Source organism: Podarcis erhardii, assembly GCF_964252035.2.
Source record: "Podarcis erhardii genome assembly, chromosome: 17".
NCBI lineage: Eukaryota > Metazoa > Chordata > Lepidosauria > Squamata > Lacertidae > Podarcis > Podarcis erhardii.
The window spans coordinates 620,175-635,896 of NC_138515.1; the positions used below are offsets into that span (position 1 = coordinate 620,175).

A 15,722-nucleotide genomic window follows, 5' to 3' on the forward strand; every position below is an offset into this window, starting at 1 on the left:
GATTTTGCATTAAATACCTTAATGGCTGATGGAACATAATGGCCTCCCCTTGTATAAAAGAATTGAAGTATAGCCAGTTTGCTTACCTCCGCCTTTTGATAGGCGGTTTGCCAATGATGTTTCCAGGACTTGGAATGATGGAACAGAAGCCCTAGGTACCGGAAGAATTTGGTCTGCTCTAGTTTGTAACCGTCCAGTACCCATTTACTCAGGGACAATCTCTTCTCAAACACCAGGACTTTTGATTTTTCATAATTGATGGATAACCTATTACCAGAGCAGTAGTCCCAGAATTTCCTTAGTTGGTAGTTCAGGCCAGGTCTGGTTTGGGAGAAGATGGCCGTGTCATCCACACACAGCAAGAAAGGGGTCTTTCTTGTCCCTATTTTTGGAAGATGGCCATCAGGGTCCATTAAGCTTGCCTCTAAGTCATTCAAAAACAAACTGAACATCTTATAAACTGTTTATAAGAAGTAAATAAGGAGGCCAGATACAGGATAAAGGAAGTATTTTTTTTGGTTGTTTGTATTGTTGTATGTTATGTTCACATTTAATGAGGTGGATTTGTGTATTGGGGCGTGGGGGTTTGTGTTATGTTGTAAATAAAATTCCAATAGAAATTTAAATTAAAAACAAATAAACAACAAACTGAACAAGGTAGGGGCCAAAATGCATCCCTGTCTTACTCCCCTGGCCATCTCAATACAGTCTGAGAGCTGGCCCTGCAACCCACACCTAACCTGCAAATTGCTTCCACTGTGCAGGGCTTTAATAAGATACAGGAGACGTTTATCCTTCACTACTAGATGTAATTTGGACCATAGTTGGAATCCAGGGATGGAGTCAAAGACAGATTTCAGGTCCATAAAGGCCACAAAGAGTTTTCCCTGTAGAGGTCTGGTGTATTTCTCAGCTAGGAGGGACAGCGTTAGACAGTGGTCTGATGTTGAGTGTTTTCGCGGAAAGCTGCCCGAGCTTCAGATATATTTATATTCATTTAGAAAACTTGTCAGTTTGTTACAGAGAAAGCGGGCATACAGCTTTTCTATAATTGAAAGCAGACTGACTAGCCTATAATTAGAAGGCATGTTTGGCTGGCCTCTCTTAAAGATTGAGACTACTACTGCATGTTTCTAGCTAGATGGTACTTTGCTTGAGTTATTTACTATCATAAAAAGTGCCGCCAGAAGAGGAGCCCACCAGTGCTGATTTGATATGATCAATTCCGCTGGGATAAAGTCATTTCCTGGGGCCTTACCACTCTTCAGGTTCCCAATTAATGTATAGACTTCTTCCACTGTAACCGGGCTCCATTGTGGGAGCAGTGACAGTTCTGCTGAAACTTCGTCATAAAAACTGGCGGGGAGATTTGAATTTTCCGTGAATATATTTCTAAAATGGTTCTCCCATACCTGAGCTGGAATGGCACAGCTGGGGGCTGGAGAGCTATTGCTCAGAAAGCCAGAGACCAGTTGCCAGAAGAGTTTTGTTTCGTTGTTTAGCGAGGCATTCAGCAACAGAGGCCAGGAGTTTTGTTCAGACTGCCTTTTTTTTTTAAGCCAAAAGGGCTTTGTACTCTTTTTAAATTTTGAAATAAGTTGGGGGTAAATAGTTTAGGCCAGTGTTTCTATAGGCCAGTGTTTCTTCTTTGTGCGGCACTCTTGGTCGAACCATCTGCACCCTTTAGCAATTCGGGGCTTGCTGGCTGGGTTTATGTTAACAGAGACCACATCCTGCAAGAACTCAATGAGATTATCATAAGCTGTCAGGGAGGAATTTGTTGATAGGTCATTGATTATACAGTGGTACCTCTGGATACAAACGGGATCCGTTCCAGAGCCCCGTTCGCATCCTGAAGCAAACACAACCTGCGTCCGCGCATGCGCGGGTTGCAATTCACCACTTCTGCGCATGCACGTGATGTCATTTTGACCATCTGCTCATGCGTGAGTGGCGAAACCCAGAAGTAACGTGTTCCGTTACTTCCGGGTCGCCGCGGAGCACAACCCAAAAGCACTCGACCTGAAGCAACTTCAACCCGAGGTATGACTGTAGTTGATAGTAGAAATATAGTTGTACCTCATAAGTCGAACGGAATCCATTCTGGCTCCTGCAGCCAATCAGAAGCTGTGGAAGCCGCGTCAGACGTCCAGGTTCCAAAGAATGTTCCCAAACCGGAACACTCATTTCCGGGTTTGCGGCATTCGGGAGCCGATTTGTTTGACAACTAAGCCATTCAACAACCAAGGTATGACTGTAATAATACTAATACTAATATCAGAATCCCGAGGAAAAGTTTAGGTCCCTCTGACCTGTTGTGGTTACAGCAAAGGGAGTACAGAAAGCACCTATCGGGAATAACCTTTTCTTTGTCTGATCTCTTCTCTCTGCTACAGGCGATTCCAATCCCAGAGTCACCTCCTCATCTCACATCAATGGATTAGGGAAAAAGCCCCTGAGGAACCTGCTGCCCACAGTATGTTGTCTGCGCGGTGTTTCCCAGCCACATTTCTATGTCACAGGACCGGGATAAGCCTCCGACAAAAACTGTAGACCAGAAGGGATGGGGAGCCTGTAGCCCTTCAGATCTTCTTCAACTCCCACTGCCCCCTCCCCGACCATTGACCCTGCTGGCTGGGGAGGAGTTCAACAGCATATTGGAAAGGCCACAGAGTCCCCCGGCCCTGATTCAGATTGGTTTTTAGGGTGTGTTTGGCTTTACTAGACCTGGCCTCCAGGGTGCCAACTTGAATAAAATATGGGGGGAGGCAGGTAAGAGCTCCCCCCCCCCACATAATCAATCCCAATACAGTGGTGCCTCGCAAGACGAAATTAATCCGTTCCGTGAGGCTCTTCGTATAGCGTTTTTTTCATCTTGCGAAGCAAGCCCATTGACAGCTTAGTGGATTAGCGCTATTAGCGGTTTAGCGGCTTTTAGCGGATCAGCTGATAAGCGGCTTAGAGCTTAGGAAAAGGGGGGGGAAAGGGGAAAAACCCCGCAGGAACTCGCAATACATTTTCGTCTTGCAAAGCAAGCCCATAGGGAAATTTGTTTTGCGAAGCGCCTCCAAAACGGAAAACCCTTTCGTCTAGCGGGTTTTCCGTCTTGCGAGGCGTTCGTCTTGCGGGGCACCACTGTACTTGTTGCCTGCACACGATTTGAATGGCAATGCCCATCCACTTGGAGGGGGAGCTGGCATCCTCAAATATTTTTGGGGGGGGAGGGACTTTGGCCCCTAGGAGTTGGCTCCTATGCCTGGGCTCAAGTTCCTCTTCTACAATGTATTTGTTGTTTAGCTTTGGATAAGTTGCCTCAGCCTTGATTTTCCCATCTGTAGAATTGGAAAATTAGTGAACAACTAGAAAATGTGAACCTGATATTTCAAAACACTTTGCAACTTTGCACAGTACACTGTGTGGGGATGATTAGGGAGGCAGGAGAGGATATATTATTTAATGATATCCTTCCTAACTTGCGCTAGCAAGTTCCATATTCTAGCAGTTCCAAACACCCCCTTTTTTAAATTATGCAGCGATCAGCTTGTTGCTAACTCATCTGAGTCTTACTATTAAAGATTCCTTCCTGATAAAATCCCTTCTAATCCCTCTTAAAAAGAATAAACACAAGACTCTGATTAACATTAATATAAAAGTAGCTTACTCACAGATTCATTCAGGTTCACAGACATATCCCTGAAGGCAGACTTAGGTTACATAACAACTAGAACTATTCCATAAAGAAGTTAGTCCCAAGTGATTGCGACTAAGCAGTCACTTCTCCAAACACACACTGATCCGAACATGGAGGCCGTGGGCTCCTCCATGCCAGTACAACAGACCGCACCTTCTTCAAGTCTGTCCCAGCTCAGGAGGAAATGGGAAGTCTTCTCCCGAGTGGGACAAAACATCCCCTAACGTAGAATCATAGAATCATAGAGTTGGAAGAGACCACAAGGGCCATTGAGTCCAACCCCCTGCCAAGCAGGAAACACCATCAGAGCATTCCTGACATATGGTTGTCAAGCCTCTGCTTAAAGACCTCCAAAGAAGGAGACTCCACCACACTCCTTGGCAGCAAATTCCACTGTCGAACAGCTCTTACTGTCAGGAAGTTCTTCCTAATGTTTAGGTGGAATCTTTTTTCTTGTTGTTTGGAACCATTGCTCCGTGTCCGCTTCTCTGGAGCAGCAGAAAACAACCTTTCTCCCTCCTCTATGTGACATCCTTTTATATATTTGAACATGGCTATCATATCACCCCTTAACCTCCTCTTCTCCAGGCTAAACATGCCCAGCTCCCTTAGCCATTCTTCATAAGGCATTGTTTCCAGGCCTTTGACCATTTTGGTTGCCCTCCTCTGGACACGTTCCAGTTTGTCAGTGTCCTTCTTGAACTGTGGTGCCCAGAACTGGACACAGTACTCCAGGTGAGGTCTGACCAGAGCAGAATACAGTGGCACTATTACTTCCCTTGATCTAGATGCTATACTCCTATTGATGCAGCCCAGCATTGCATTGGCTTTTTTAGCTGCCGCGTCACACTGTTGGCTCATGTCAAGTTTGTGGTCAACCAAGACTCCTAGATCCTTTTCACATGTACTGCTCTCAAGCCAGGTGTCACCCATCTTGTATTTGTGCCTCTCATTTGTTTTGCCCAAGTGCAATACTTTACATTTCTCCCTGTTAAAATTCATCTTGTTTGTTTTGGCCCAGATTCTCTAATCTGTCAAGGTCATTTTGAAGTGTGATCCTGTCCTCTGGGGTGTTAGCCACCCCTCCCAGTTTGGTGTCATCTGCAAATTTGATCAGGATGCCCTTGAGTCCATCATCCAAGTCGTTGATAAAGATGTTGAATAAGACTGGGCCCAAGACAGAACCCTGTGGCACCCCACTAGTCACTCTTCTCCAGGATGAAGAGGAACCATTGATGAGACCCTTTTGGGTTCGGTCAGTCAGCCAGTTACAAATCCACTGAGTGGTAGCATAGTCAAGACCGCATTTTACCAGCTTCTTTACAAGAATATCATGGGGCACCTTGTCAAATGCCTTGCTGAAATCAAGGTAGGCTACATCCACTGCGTTCCCTTCATCTACCAGGCTTGTAATTCTGTCAAAAAACGAGATCAGGTTTGTCTGACATGACTTATTTTTCAGAAATCCATGCTGACTATTGGTGATCACAGTATTCCTTTCTAGGTGCTCACAGACTGTTTGCTTAATGATCTGCTCCAGAATCTTCCCTGGTATTGATGTCAGACTGACTGGGCAGTAATTATTTGGGTCCTCTCTTTTCCCCTTTTTGAAAATAGGGACAACATTTGCCCTCTTCCAGTCTGCCGGGACTTCGCCTGTTCTCCAGGAATTCTCAAAGATGACTGCCAGTGGTTCTGTGATCACATCTGCCAGTTCTTTTAATACTCTTGGATGCAGTTCATCTGGCCCTGGAGACTTGAATACATCTAGACTAGCCAAGTATTCTTGTACTATCTCCTTAGTTATTCTGGGCTGTGTTTCCTCTGCTGAATCATTTGCTCCAAATTCTTCAGGTCGGGCATTGTTTTCTCTATCGGAGAAGACTGAGGCAAAGAAGGCATTGAGGAGTTCAGCCCTTTCTGTGTCCCCTGTTTGCATTTCACCATCTTCTCCTCTGAGTGACCCCACTGTTTCTTTCTTCTTCCTTTTGCTACGAACATACCCATAAAAGCCTTTTTTGTTGCTTTTAACCTCTCTAGCAAGCCTGAGTTCATTCTGTGCTTTAGCTTTTCTGACTTTGTGTCTACACGTGCTGGCTATTTGTTTGAATTCCTCTTTGGTGGTTTCCCCCCTTTTCCATTTTTTGTACGCATCCTTTTTTAATCTTAACTCAGTTAAAAGTTCTTTAGATAGCCACCCTGGCTTCTTTAGGCACCTTCCATGTTTCCGTCTCATTGGTATTGCCTGAAGTTGTGCTTTTACTATCAAGAGGGAGAAACTCCCAGCCATCATGAAATCCCTTTCCTTTTAGTATTACTGTCCATGGGATCTCACCCAGCACTTCCCTAAGTTTTATGAAGTTGGCTTTCTTAAAGTCAAGAAATTGAGTCCTAGTATGCTTGGCTGCTCCTTTCCGCTGTATAGTAAACTTCAGAAGAGCATGATCACTCGCACCTAATGATCCTTCCACTTCTACCCCACTAACCAGGTCATCAACATTGGTTAGGACCAGATCTAAAATGGCTGTTCCTCTTGTTGCTTCTCCCACTTTCTGGACAATGAAGTTGTCTGCAAGGCCAGTGAGGAATCTGTTTGACCTTATGCTCTTGGCTGAGTTTGACATCCAACAAATATCCGGGTAATTGAAGTCCCCCATTACTACTATCTCCCTTCCTTTTGCATGCTTGGCCATCTGTTCCAGGAAGGCATCATCTATGTCCTCCGTTTGGCTTGGGGATCTATAGTAAACTCCCACAATGAGGTCCCTGTTATTCTTCTCTCCCTTAATTTTGACCCAAATGCTCTCACTTTGGCTTTGAGGTTCTAAATCTTGGATCTCTTCACAGGTATACACATCCCTGACATATAACGCCACTCCTCCTCCTTTCTTGTCTGGTCTGTTTCTCTGAAATAGATTGTATCCCTCCATTATTACATTCCAATCGTGGGACTTATCCCACCAGGTTTCAGTGATGCCTATTATGTCATATTTAGTTTGCTGTACCAAGAGCTCAAGCTCATCTTGTTTATTTCCCATGCTTTGCGCATTAGTGTACAGACATTGAAGTCCATTAATCATTCCCCCATGTCTCTTATTTAAGGATTTTTTCCTCCCACCACTAGGTCTGCGTGCTGTTTGCTCCATTTGGTCTATGACATTTGGATGATCATCTTCATCAATTGATATACTCCTACCTTCAGGAGCACTGTCTCCCTCCCCCACATTAGTCGGTTTAAAGCCCTCCTGATGAGGTTTCTGAGATTTTTGGCAAAAACATTCCTCCCAACCGTTGTGAGGTGCAGCCCATCGCTTGCCAGAAGTCCATCTTCAAGAAACTGCAGTCCGTGATCTAAGAATCCAAACCGTTCCTGTTTATACCATTTGCGAAGCCAGCTGTTCACTTCCACTATTTTTCTCTCTCTCCCTGGGCCCCGTCGTTCAACTGGGAGGACACATGAGATGACAATTTGTGCATTTAATTGCTTCAATTTCCTGCCCAGAGCCTCGTAGTCTCTTTTGATCTTCTGGAGGCTATTGCTTGCAGTGTCATTGGTTCCCACATGAACCAAGAGGAAGGGGTATTTGTCAGTGGGTTTTATGATTCCTTGCAGTCGTTCAGTTACATCTTGGATCTTAGCCCCGGGGAGACCGCACACTTCCCGAGACATCTTGTCAGGCCCACAGATCACTGCTTCTGTTCCCCTCAGTAGGGAATCCCCTATCACCTCTACACGCCTCCTCTTAGGTCTGGTCGGGGCTCTTCCGTGAGATGTCCGTTCCAAGGTCGCCGGCACATTCCCTGAGGACTGACTTTGCTGCTCGTCTTCATATACCTGATCGACTGTAATGAGGGAGAGATCCTCAAATGCAGTCTGCTCTTCGTCTTCCATGCTAGGGGAGAGGACCTCAAAGCGATTGTGTATTTCTTTTTTTTTTTTAATAATATTTATTAAAGTTTCAATACAAGAAAGGTTACAAAAATAATAAAGAAAAAAAAACAAAAAATACAAATTACAGAAAAAATAAAAACAGTTAAAAGTAAGTCCCTCTTTCTATATCTTACAATTCATTTACTTATTTTCATGACTTCCTCACACCTCCCTTTTTTGTATTCCAGTTCAGATAGTTAAACCAGCAAATCCTTACCCTCTTTATTTTATCTTAGTTCTTTATCTTCACATATTATAACTTTATATTTTCATCTGATATCAATCCATTTTTACATATTCCTATTTAACCTTACAGTGGTGCCCCGCAAGACGAATGCCTCGCAAGACGGAAAACCCGCTAGACGAAAGGGTTTTCCGTTTTGGAGGCGCTTCGCAAAACGAATTTCCCTATGGGCTTGCTTCGCAAGACAAAAATGTCTTGCGAGTTCCTGCGGGGTTTTTTCCCTTTCCCCCCCTTTTCCTAAGCCCTAAGCCGCTTATCAGCTGATCCGCTGATAAGCCGCTTATCAGCTGATCCGCTAAAAGGCGCTAAACCGCTAATAGCGCTAATCCGCTAAGCTGTCAATGGGCTTGCTTCGCAAGACGAAAAAACTGCTATACGAAGAGCCTCACGGAACGGATTAATTTCGTCTTGCGAGGCACCACTGTATTACTAAAACCGCTTCGTTTCATTCCAACATCATTTTAACATTCAATAATTTTACAGTGTTTCTGTAAATAATCTTTAAATTTCTTCCAATCTTCTTCCACCAACTCTTCTCCCTGGTCTCGGATTCTGCCAGTCATTTCCACCAATTCCATGTAGTCCATTACTTTCATCTGCCATTCTTCCAAGGTGGGTAGATCTTGTGTCTTCCAATACTGTGCAATAAGTATTCTTGCTGCTGTTGTGGCGTACATAAAGAAAGTTCTATCCTTCTTTGGCACCAATTGGCCGACCATGCCCAGGAGAAAGGCCTCTGGTTTCTTCAAGAAGGTATACTTAAATACCTTTTTCAATTCATTATAGATCATCTCCCAGAAAGCCTTAATCCTTGGGCACGTCCACCAAAGGTGAAAGAATGTACCTTCATTTTCTTTACATTTCCAGCACTTATTATTGGGCCAATGATATATTTTAGCAAGCTTGACTGGTGTCACCTGTATATCATTTTCATAATATTCTCTCGTAAGGCATTACATGCCGTAAATTTCATACCTGTGGTCCACAACTGTTCCCAGTCAGCAAACATAATGTTATGTCCAACATCTTGTGCCCATTTAATCATAGCAGATTTCACCGTTTCATCCTGAGTATTCCATTTCAACAGCAAGTTATACATTCTTGATTAATATCTTAGTTTTGGGTTCTAACAATTCTGTTTCCAATTTTGATTTTTCCACCTGGAAGCCAATTTTTTTGTACAAATTATAGGCCTCCCTTATTTGATAATAATGAAGCCAATCTCGTACTTTATCTTTTAGTTTCTCAAAACTCTGCAATTTCAGTTTATCACCCTCCTGTTCCAAAATCTCCCAATATTTCGGCCAATTGGCCTCCATATTGAGTTTTTTCAGAGCCTTCGCTTCCATAGGTGATAGCCACCTTGGGGTTTTATTTTCAAGTAAATCTTTATATCTTATCCAGACATTAAACAATGCTCTTCTGACAATATGATTTTTAAATGCTTTATGTGCTTTAACCTTGTCATACCACAGATATGCATGCCACCCAAAAACATTATTGAAACCTTCTAGATCCAAAATGTCTGTGTTCTCAAGAACCAGCCATTCTTTCAGCCAGCAAAATGCTGCTGATTCATAATAGAGTTTAAGGTCTGGCAGGGCAAATCCACCTCTATCCTTTGCATCAGTTAATATCTTAAATTTTATTCTGGGCTTCTTGCCCTGCCAGACAAATCTAGAAATGTCTCTCTGCCACTTCTTGAAACAGTCCATCTTGTCCAAAATTTGCAATGATTGAAACAAAAACAACATTCTTGGCAATACATTCATCTTTATAACAGCAATTCGACCAAACAAGGAAAGCTTGACCATATTTCAAGATCCTTTTTCACTTCTGACCAACATTTCTCATAGTTATCTTTAAACAAATTCACATTCTTAGCAGTCATATTAACCCCCAGATATTTTACTTTCTTTACCAGTGTTAAACCTGTCTCCTTCTGAAACCTCTCTTTTTCCATCGGTGTTAAGTTTTTCTCAAGAACCTTAGTTTTTTATTATTATTATAAATATTTATTAAAATTTTTGAATACAAATGCATAAATAATAAACAACATTACTTATATCATAACATAATTTCATAACTTCTTTGGACTCCCTCACGTCTCCCGCTCCCACCTGCATCGTTAAAAAGTTTTTTCAAGCAAATTATCATCTTGTTTACAATCTTATATCCGCTCATTTAAGTATAATCTAGCAATTCTCCAAAAGGTTTATATTTTCCTTAGTCTCACTTATCATCGAATTCAAATCTAATTTAGTGGTGGACAATTATTTATGATCTAGCATCCTTCTTAACATTCAACCAAATTACAATATTTTTGTAAATAAATCTTAAATTTCTTCCAGTCTTCTTCAACCCTCTCTTCTCCCAGGTCTCGGATTCTGCCAGTCATCTCGGCCAGTTGCATATAGTCCATCAGCTGCATCTGCCATTCTTCCAGTGTGGGTAGATCTTGCGTTTTCCAGTTCTTAGCGATGAGTATCCTTGCTGCCGTTGTTGCATACATAAAAAATGTTCGGTCCTTCTTTAACACCTTCTGACCGACCATACCCAGAAGGAAGGCCTCTGGTTTCTTAGTGAAGGTATACTTAAATACCTTTTTCAACTCATTATATATCATTTCCCAGAAGGCCTTCACTTTAGGGCAAGTCCACCAGAGGTGAAAGAATGTTCCTTCACTTTCTTTACATTTCCAACATTTGTTGTCAGACAAATGGTATATTTTGGCAAGTTTAACTGGGGTCATGTACCATCTATATATCATTTTCATTACATTTTCCTTCAGAGCATTACATGCGGTGAAGTTCAGCCCAGTGGTCCACAACCTTTCCCAGTCCTCAAACATAATGTTATGCCCAATGTCCTGTGCCCACTTTATCATAGCCGATTTAACCATTTCGTCTTGTGTATTCCATTTTAACAGCAAGTTATACATTCTTGATAGTACCTTAGTCTTTGGTTCTAACAATTCTGTTTCCAACTTCGATTTCTCCACCTGGAACCCTAACTTTTTGTCGTTTTTAAAGACTTCTTTAATCTGAGCATAATGTAACCAGTCTCGCACTTTATCCTTCATTTTCTCCAAACTCTGCAGTTTCCAATTGTCTCCATCTTTTTCTAATATTTCCCAATATTTTGGCCATTTGGCCTCCATATTGGGTCTTTTTCGGGCCTTAGCTTCCAGAGGTGAAAGCCATCTTGGAGTTTTGTTTTCCAATAAGTCTTTGTATTTTGTCCAGACATTAAATACTGCTTTCCTGACAATATGGTTCTTAAAGGCCTTATTGATCTTAACCTTCTCATACCATAAGTACGCATGCCAACCAAAAGCATTGTTAAAGCCTTCCAGGTCCAGTACATCAGTGTCCTCCAGAAGTAGCCAGTCTTTTAGCCAGCAGAAAGCTGCGGCTTCATAGTACAGCTTTAGGTCTGGCAGGGCAAAGCCCCCTCTTTGTTTCGCATCAGTTAATATCTTAAACTTAATTCTGGGCTTTTTGCCCTGCCAGACAAATTTAGAGATATCTCTCTGCCACTTCCGGAAGCACTCTGTCCTGTCCACAATCTGCAATGTTTGAAACAAAAACAACATTTTTGGCAATACATTCATCTTAATAGCAGCAATTCGGCCTAGCAAAGAAAGCTTCAATTTTGTCCAACTGTCCAAGTCTCTCTTAATTTCAGACCAACATTTTTCATAGTTATCCTTAAATAGACTCAGATTTTTTGCTGTTATATTTACCCCTAGGTACTTTACTTTTTTAACCACAGTTAGTTCTGTTTCTCTCTGAAACCGTTCTGACTCTGTATCCGTCAAGTTTTTTCCCAACACCTTATTTTTCTGTTTATTTAGTTTAAATCCCGCCACCCGACCAAAGTCTTGAATCAATTGTAATACTCTTTTTGTACTAGATTCTGGCTCCTGCAGGGTCAGAACTAGGTCATCTGCAAAGGCTTTAAGTTTGTATTGTTTCGCTCCAACCTGAATCCCTTCCACCAACCGGTCCCCTCTAATCATATTTAAGAGCACTTCCAGAACCGAGATAAATAACAAAGGGGAAATCGGGCAGCCTTGTCGTGTTCCTTTTTCAATTTTGAACTCTTCTGTAACCACATTGTTAACTATCAATTTGGCCTTTTGTTCTGAATATATTGCCTCAATCCCATTTTCAAAACCCCGTCCCACTCCCATTTCTTTTAAATTTCCCTTCATAAATTTCCAAGAGATATTATCAAAGGCCTTCTCCGCGTCTATAAAGATTAGCACTGCTTTTGTATTTATGTCTGTTTGCAAGAGTTCCAAAATGTCAATAACGTTCCTTATATTAGCAAACATATGTCTACCTGGGAGAAAGCCTGCCTGGTCTTTATGAATTACTTCATTTAGAACTTTTTTAAATCTACTTGCCAAAACATCTGCAAATATTTTGTAATCCACATTTAAAAGGGAGATGGGACGATAGTTCTTAAGTTGTGTCTTTTCAGACTCCGATTTGGGTATCAATGTGATGAAAGCTTCCTTCCACGATTCCGGCGCCCTCTTCCCCTCCATAATTTCATTGCTGACCTCCATCAGTGGTTGTATCAAGTATTCTTTTAATGTCTTATAATACTTGGAGGTCAGCCCATCTGGCCCTGGAGATTTGCCCAGTTGCATGTTCTGAATGGCTTGTTCAATCTCTTGTCGTGTTATTTTGCTGTTCAGGAGTGATCTATTTTCTTGTGACAGTTTTTTTAGTCCATTTTTTTCCAAAAATTGTTTAATCTCAGCCTCATCCTGCGGCCCTTGAGTTTATAATTTTTAAAAATATTTCTGAAAACATTTTCTAATCTCCGCGGGGTTCTGAATGTTTCTTCCTTCAATTTCCAGATTTGTAACTGTATTTAATTTTTGTCTCTTCTTCAACTGCCAAGCTAGCAGTTTCCCACATTTGTTTGCCGATTCAAAGGTTTTTTGTTTCATTAGTTTAATCTTCCACTCTATTTCCTGATTTATCAGTTTAGAATATTGTGCTTGATGAAGTTTGATTTCTCTCAGAATCGGCTGCGACTTCGGATTTAATCTTAACTTCTTCTCTAATTCTTTAATTTTCTCCAAGATCTTATCTTTCCTCTCATTTTGTGTTCTTTTCTTTACAGCATTCTGTTGTATCAAGAACCCCCTCATCACGGCTTTACTTGCATCCCAAATAGTTCTTTTTTCCACCGTAGTGTTCATGTTTATCTCAAAGTAGTCCTTCAAAGCTTTTTGGGCCTTCTTAATGATCTCCTGATCTCTAAACAAATTGTCATTCATCTTCCATCTAAAGGAGCAGGTTGGTAATAGTGTCATGTCCATTTTCAGTGCATTATGGTCGGAGCAGGTCTTTGGGCAGATTTCCACCTTTCTGACCTTGGGTGCCAGACCTCTAGTTATCCATATTTGGTCGATTCTTGTCCAAGTCAGCTGGGCTTCAGAGAAAAATGTTCCTTCTCTTCCCAAGGGGTTCTTCATTCTCCAGATATCAATCCAATCCATATTGTCTGTCATTTCAAAAAAGGTCTTTGGTAGTCTTCCGTCTTTTGTGACATTTTGGCTTTGTGACTTATCCATGTTAGTTGATACAACCCCATTCATATCTCCCATCATAATGATGTTGTTATAGTCCAGATAGTCCAGCATAATCTCATGCAACTTCTTGTAAAATTCTGATTTCCCTTCATTTGGGGCATAAATTCCTAATATCAGAATTTTCTCTCCTTGATGTTGTATTTCAATTGCCAAAATTCTTCCATGTTCATCTTTGAATAAAAATTTAGGTGAAAGGCTCTCTTTTGCATATATCACCACGCCTCTCTTCTTTACTATGTCCGAAGATATAAATTCCTGGCCAAGCCTTTTATTTATTAACACTTTTCTGTGGAGCCTAATCACATGTGTTTCTTGTAAACAAATAATGTCCAATTGTTCCTTTTTTAATATGTGAAAAATTTTCCTCCTTTTTTCCGGGATGTTACAGCCATTTATATTCCAGCTCAAAAGTTGCAGAGACATCCTGAATAAATCTGGTTATTTTCCTTGGGGTGGTACTTTGTTCTCCGGGTCTTCAGGGTCCGAGGGTGCAGGTACCCCTGGTGGTTCAGGCCCCGAGGGTAGTTCAAGTCCTTTTTGAAGGTCCTCTCCGTATGCAGTCAGAAACTTGTCTCTGTCTTCCAGTGTTCTGATTTTAATCTTCTTCCCTCTAAAAGTGAAAGATAATCCTTGGGGAAAATCCCACCTGAAGATGATTGAATTGCTCCTCAACAATCTTACAAGTTCCAAATAGTCAGATCTAAGGTCCAACAGTTGTTTAGGAATGTCCTTGTAAATTTCAATTCTTTTGTCCGAAATGTCCAGTGACTTTCCGTAATGCAGGCCCAAAATCTTGTCCCTTTCCTCCTTTGATCTCAATGTTATCAGACAGTCTCTGGGCTTCTCTTTCTTTATAAGTCTTCCAAGCCTAAAAGCTGATATGATTTTAAAGTCTTTTTCCTCTAAGTTCCAAAACTTGGAAAATTCTTTAGTCAGAAACTCAGCTAAGTTGCCTTCTTCCGCTTCTGGTACCGACCTTATCCTTAAGTTAGTCTCCCTGTTCCGCAGTTCTATCATAGAAAGATAGGTCTGATGTTCATCTACTTGTTTACAGAGTGGTCTTACCTCTTTTTCTAACTGTCCAAGTCTTTGGCTGGTATCCTCAGCCAATTTCCGATTTTCACCTGCAGCCTCCTTCAGTTCTCCAATTGCTTGTACATTCTGTGCTACTTGTCCAGTTAATCTATTTAGACATTCTGTGTTTTGATCGATTTTGGCTGTTTGCTGGTCAGCTTTTTTATCCAAAGATTCCAATTTTTCAAGGATTTTCTCTAAAATGGAGCCGGTTGCTCCTGAGGCCATATCTTCCAATTGTAATTCCTCTGTTTCTCCCTCCCCTGCCCTTGGCAGAGAAGCAGCTTCTTCCTCAGAAAGCAAAGTAGGCACAGATGATCTACGTGCCTGAGAGGCTGCGGTTAAGGTTGTTAAAGTTGTTTGTCTGGTTTTTGGTCCCTTTTTTCTTGCGCCACTCATTCCAGAGTTATCTAAAAGTCAAGGTCAAGCTGAGTTGTTCCCATGAGAAATCAACGGCCCAGATGGTAGCAGTCAAACAGGAGGCCGGGAAAAGGAAAGTAAAACAATGTCACTGCTATAAATCCCAAATCCTCTAGGGGGAGCTTAAAATGTCTTTAGGGAAGAGATCAATTCCAATAAAATTAATGAAATCAAATTTAATGTCCAGGAACCTTCAATAAAATAAGTTTTAGCAGAGTCAGTATTTAAAAACCACAATGTTTCAGACAGTGCTTACTGGCATTCCAGATGATGCTTCAAAGTAGCAAGTCCAAACTCCCTCAGATTGTTTCAAAATTTAAGTTCAAAGTATCCAAACCTGCAAGCTGACTATTCAGTTACTCAGGCAGTTCCAGCACCTGGGTTTCTTGCTTAAATTGTAATCCCAATAGAAGAAGGGTATCACAGTCCAGATAAAAGTCATAAAATCCAATGCTTAAAGTCCTTATTCTGCTTAAAGAGAAATTCAGTGGGTGCTCAGATCAGTTAGGTTAAAAGTTCACTCTTTGCCTCCACTCCTCCAGCCCTTTACTTTGAAGTTCAATGGCAGCGGAAGACGGACTTCCTGTTTTTCATCACTCCGCTTTCAGCCAAATTCAGAGTTTTTAGATCCCAAAATTTTGTAAAATCCTTGTTACTCACGGTTTGTTGCTTTCCGAATCAAAAATCAGGAAGAGAGGTCAGCGCTCACCGGCAGCAGCAGCGCGGCTTCACTCCGTTGATTGCGAAA

General features: G+C 41.6%; 1 protein-coding gene across 5 annotated transcripts in view; it reads left to right on the plus strand.

The window, feature by feature from the left end:
- PTPN18 (protein tyrosine phosphatase non-receptor type 18) overlaps positions 1 to 15,722 on the plus strand; it is a 122,577-nt gene that overhangs the window by 102,392 nt on the left and 4,463 nt on the right. For all 5 annotated transcript variants that reach the window (XM_081844627.1, XM_081844626.1, XM_081844628.1 and 2 more), the window contains one exon: positions 2,397 to 2,476. In XM_081844627.1, the coding sequence (XP_081700753.1) occupies positions 2,397 to 2,476 (80 nt within the window). The remainder of the gene's footprint in view (positions 1 to 2,396; positions 2,477 to 15,722) is intronic.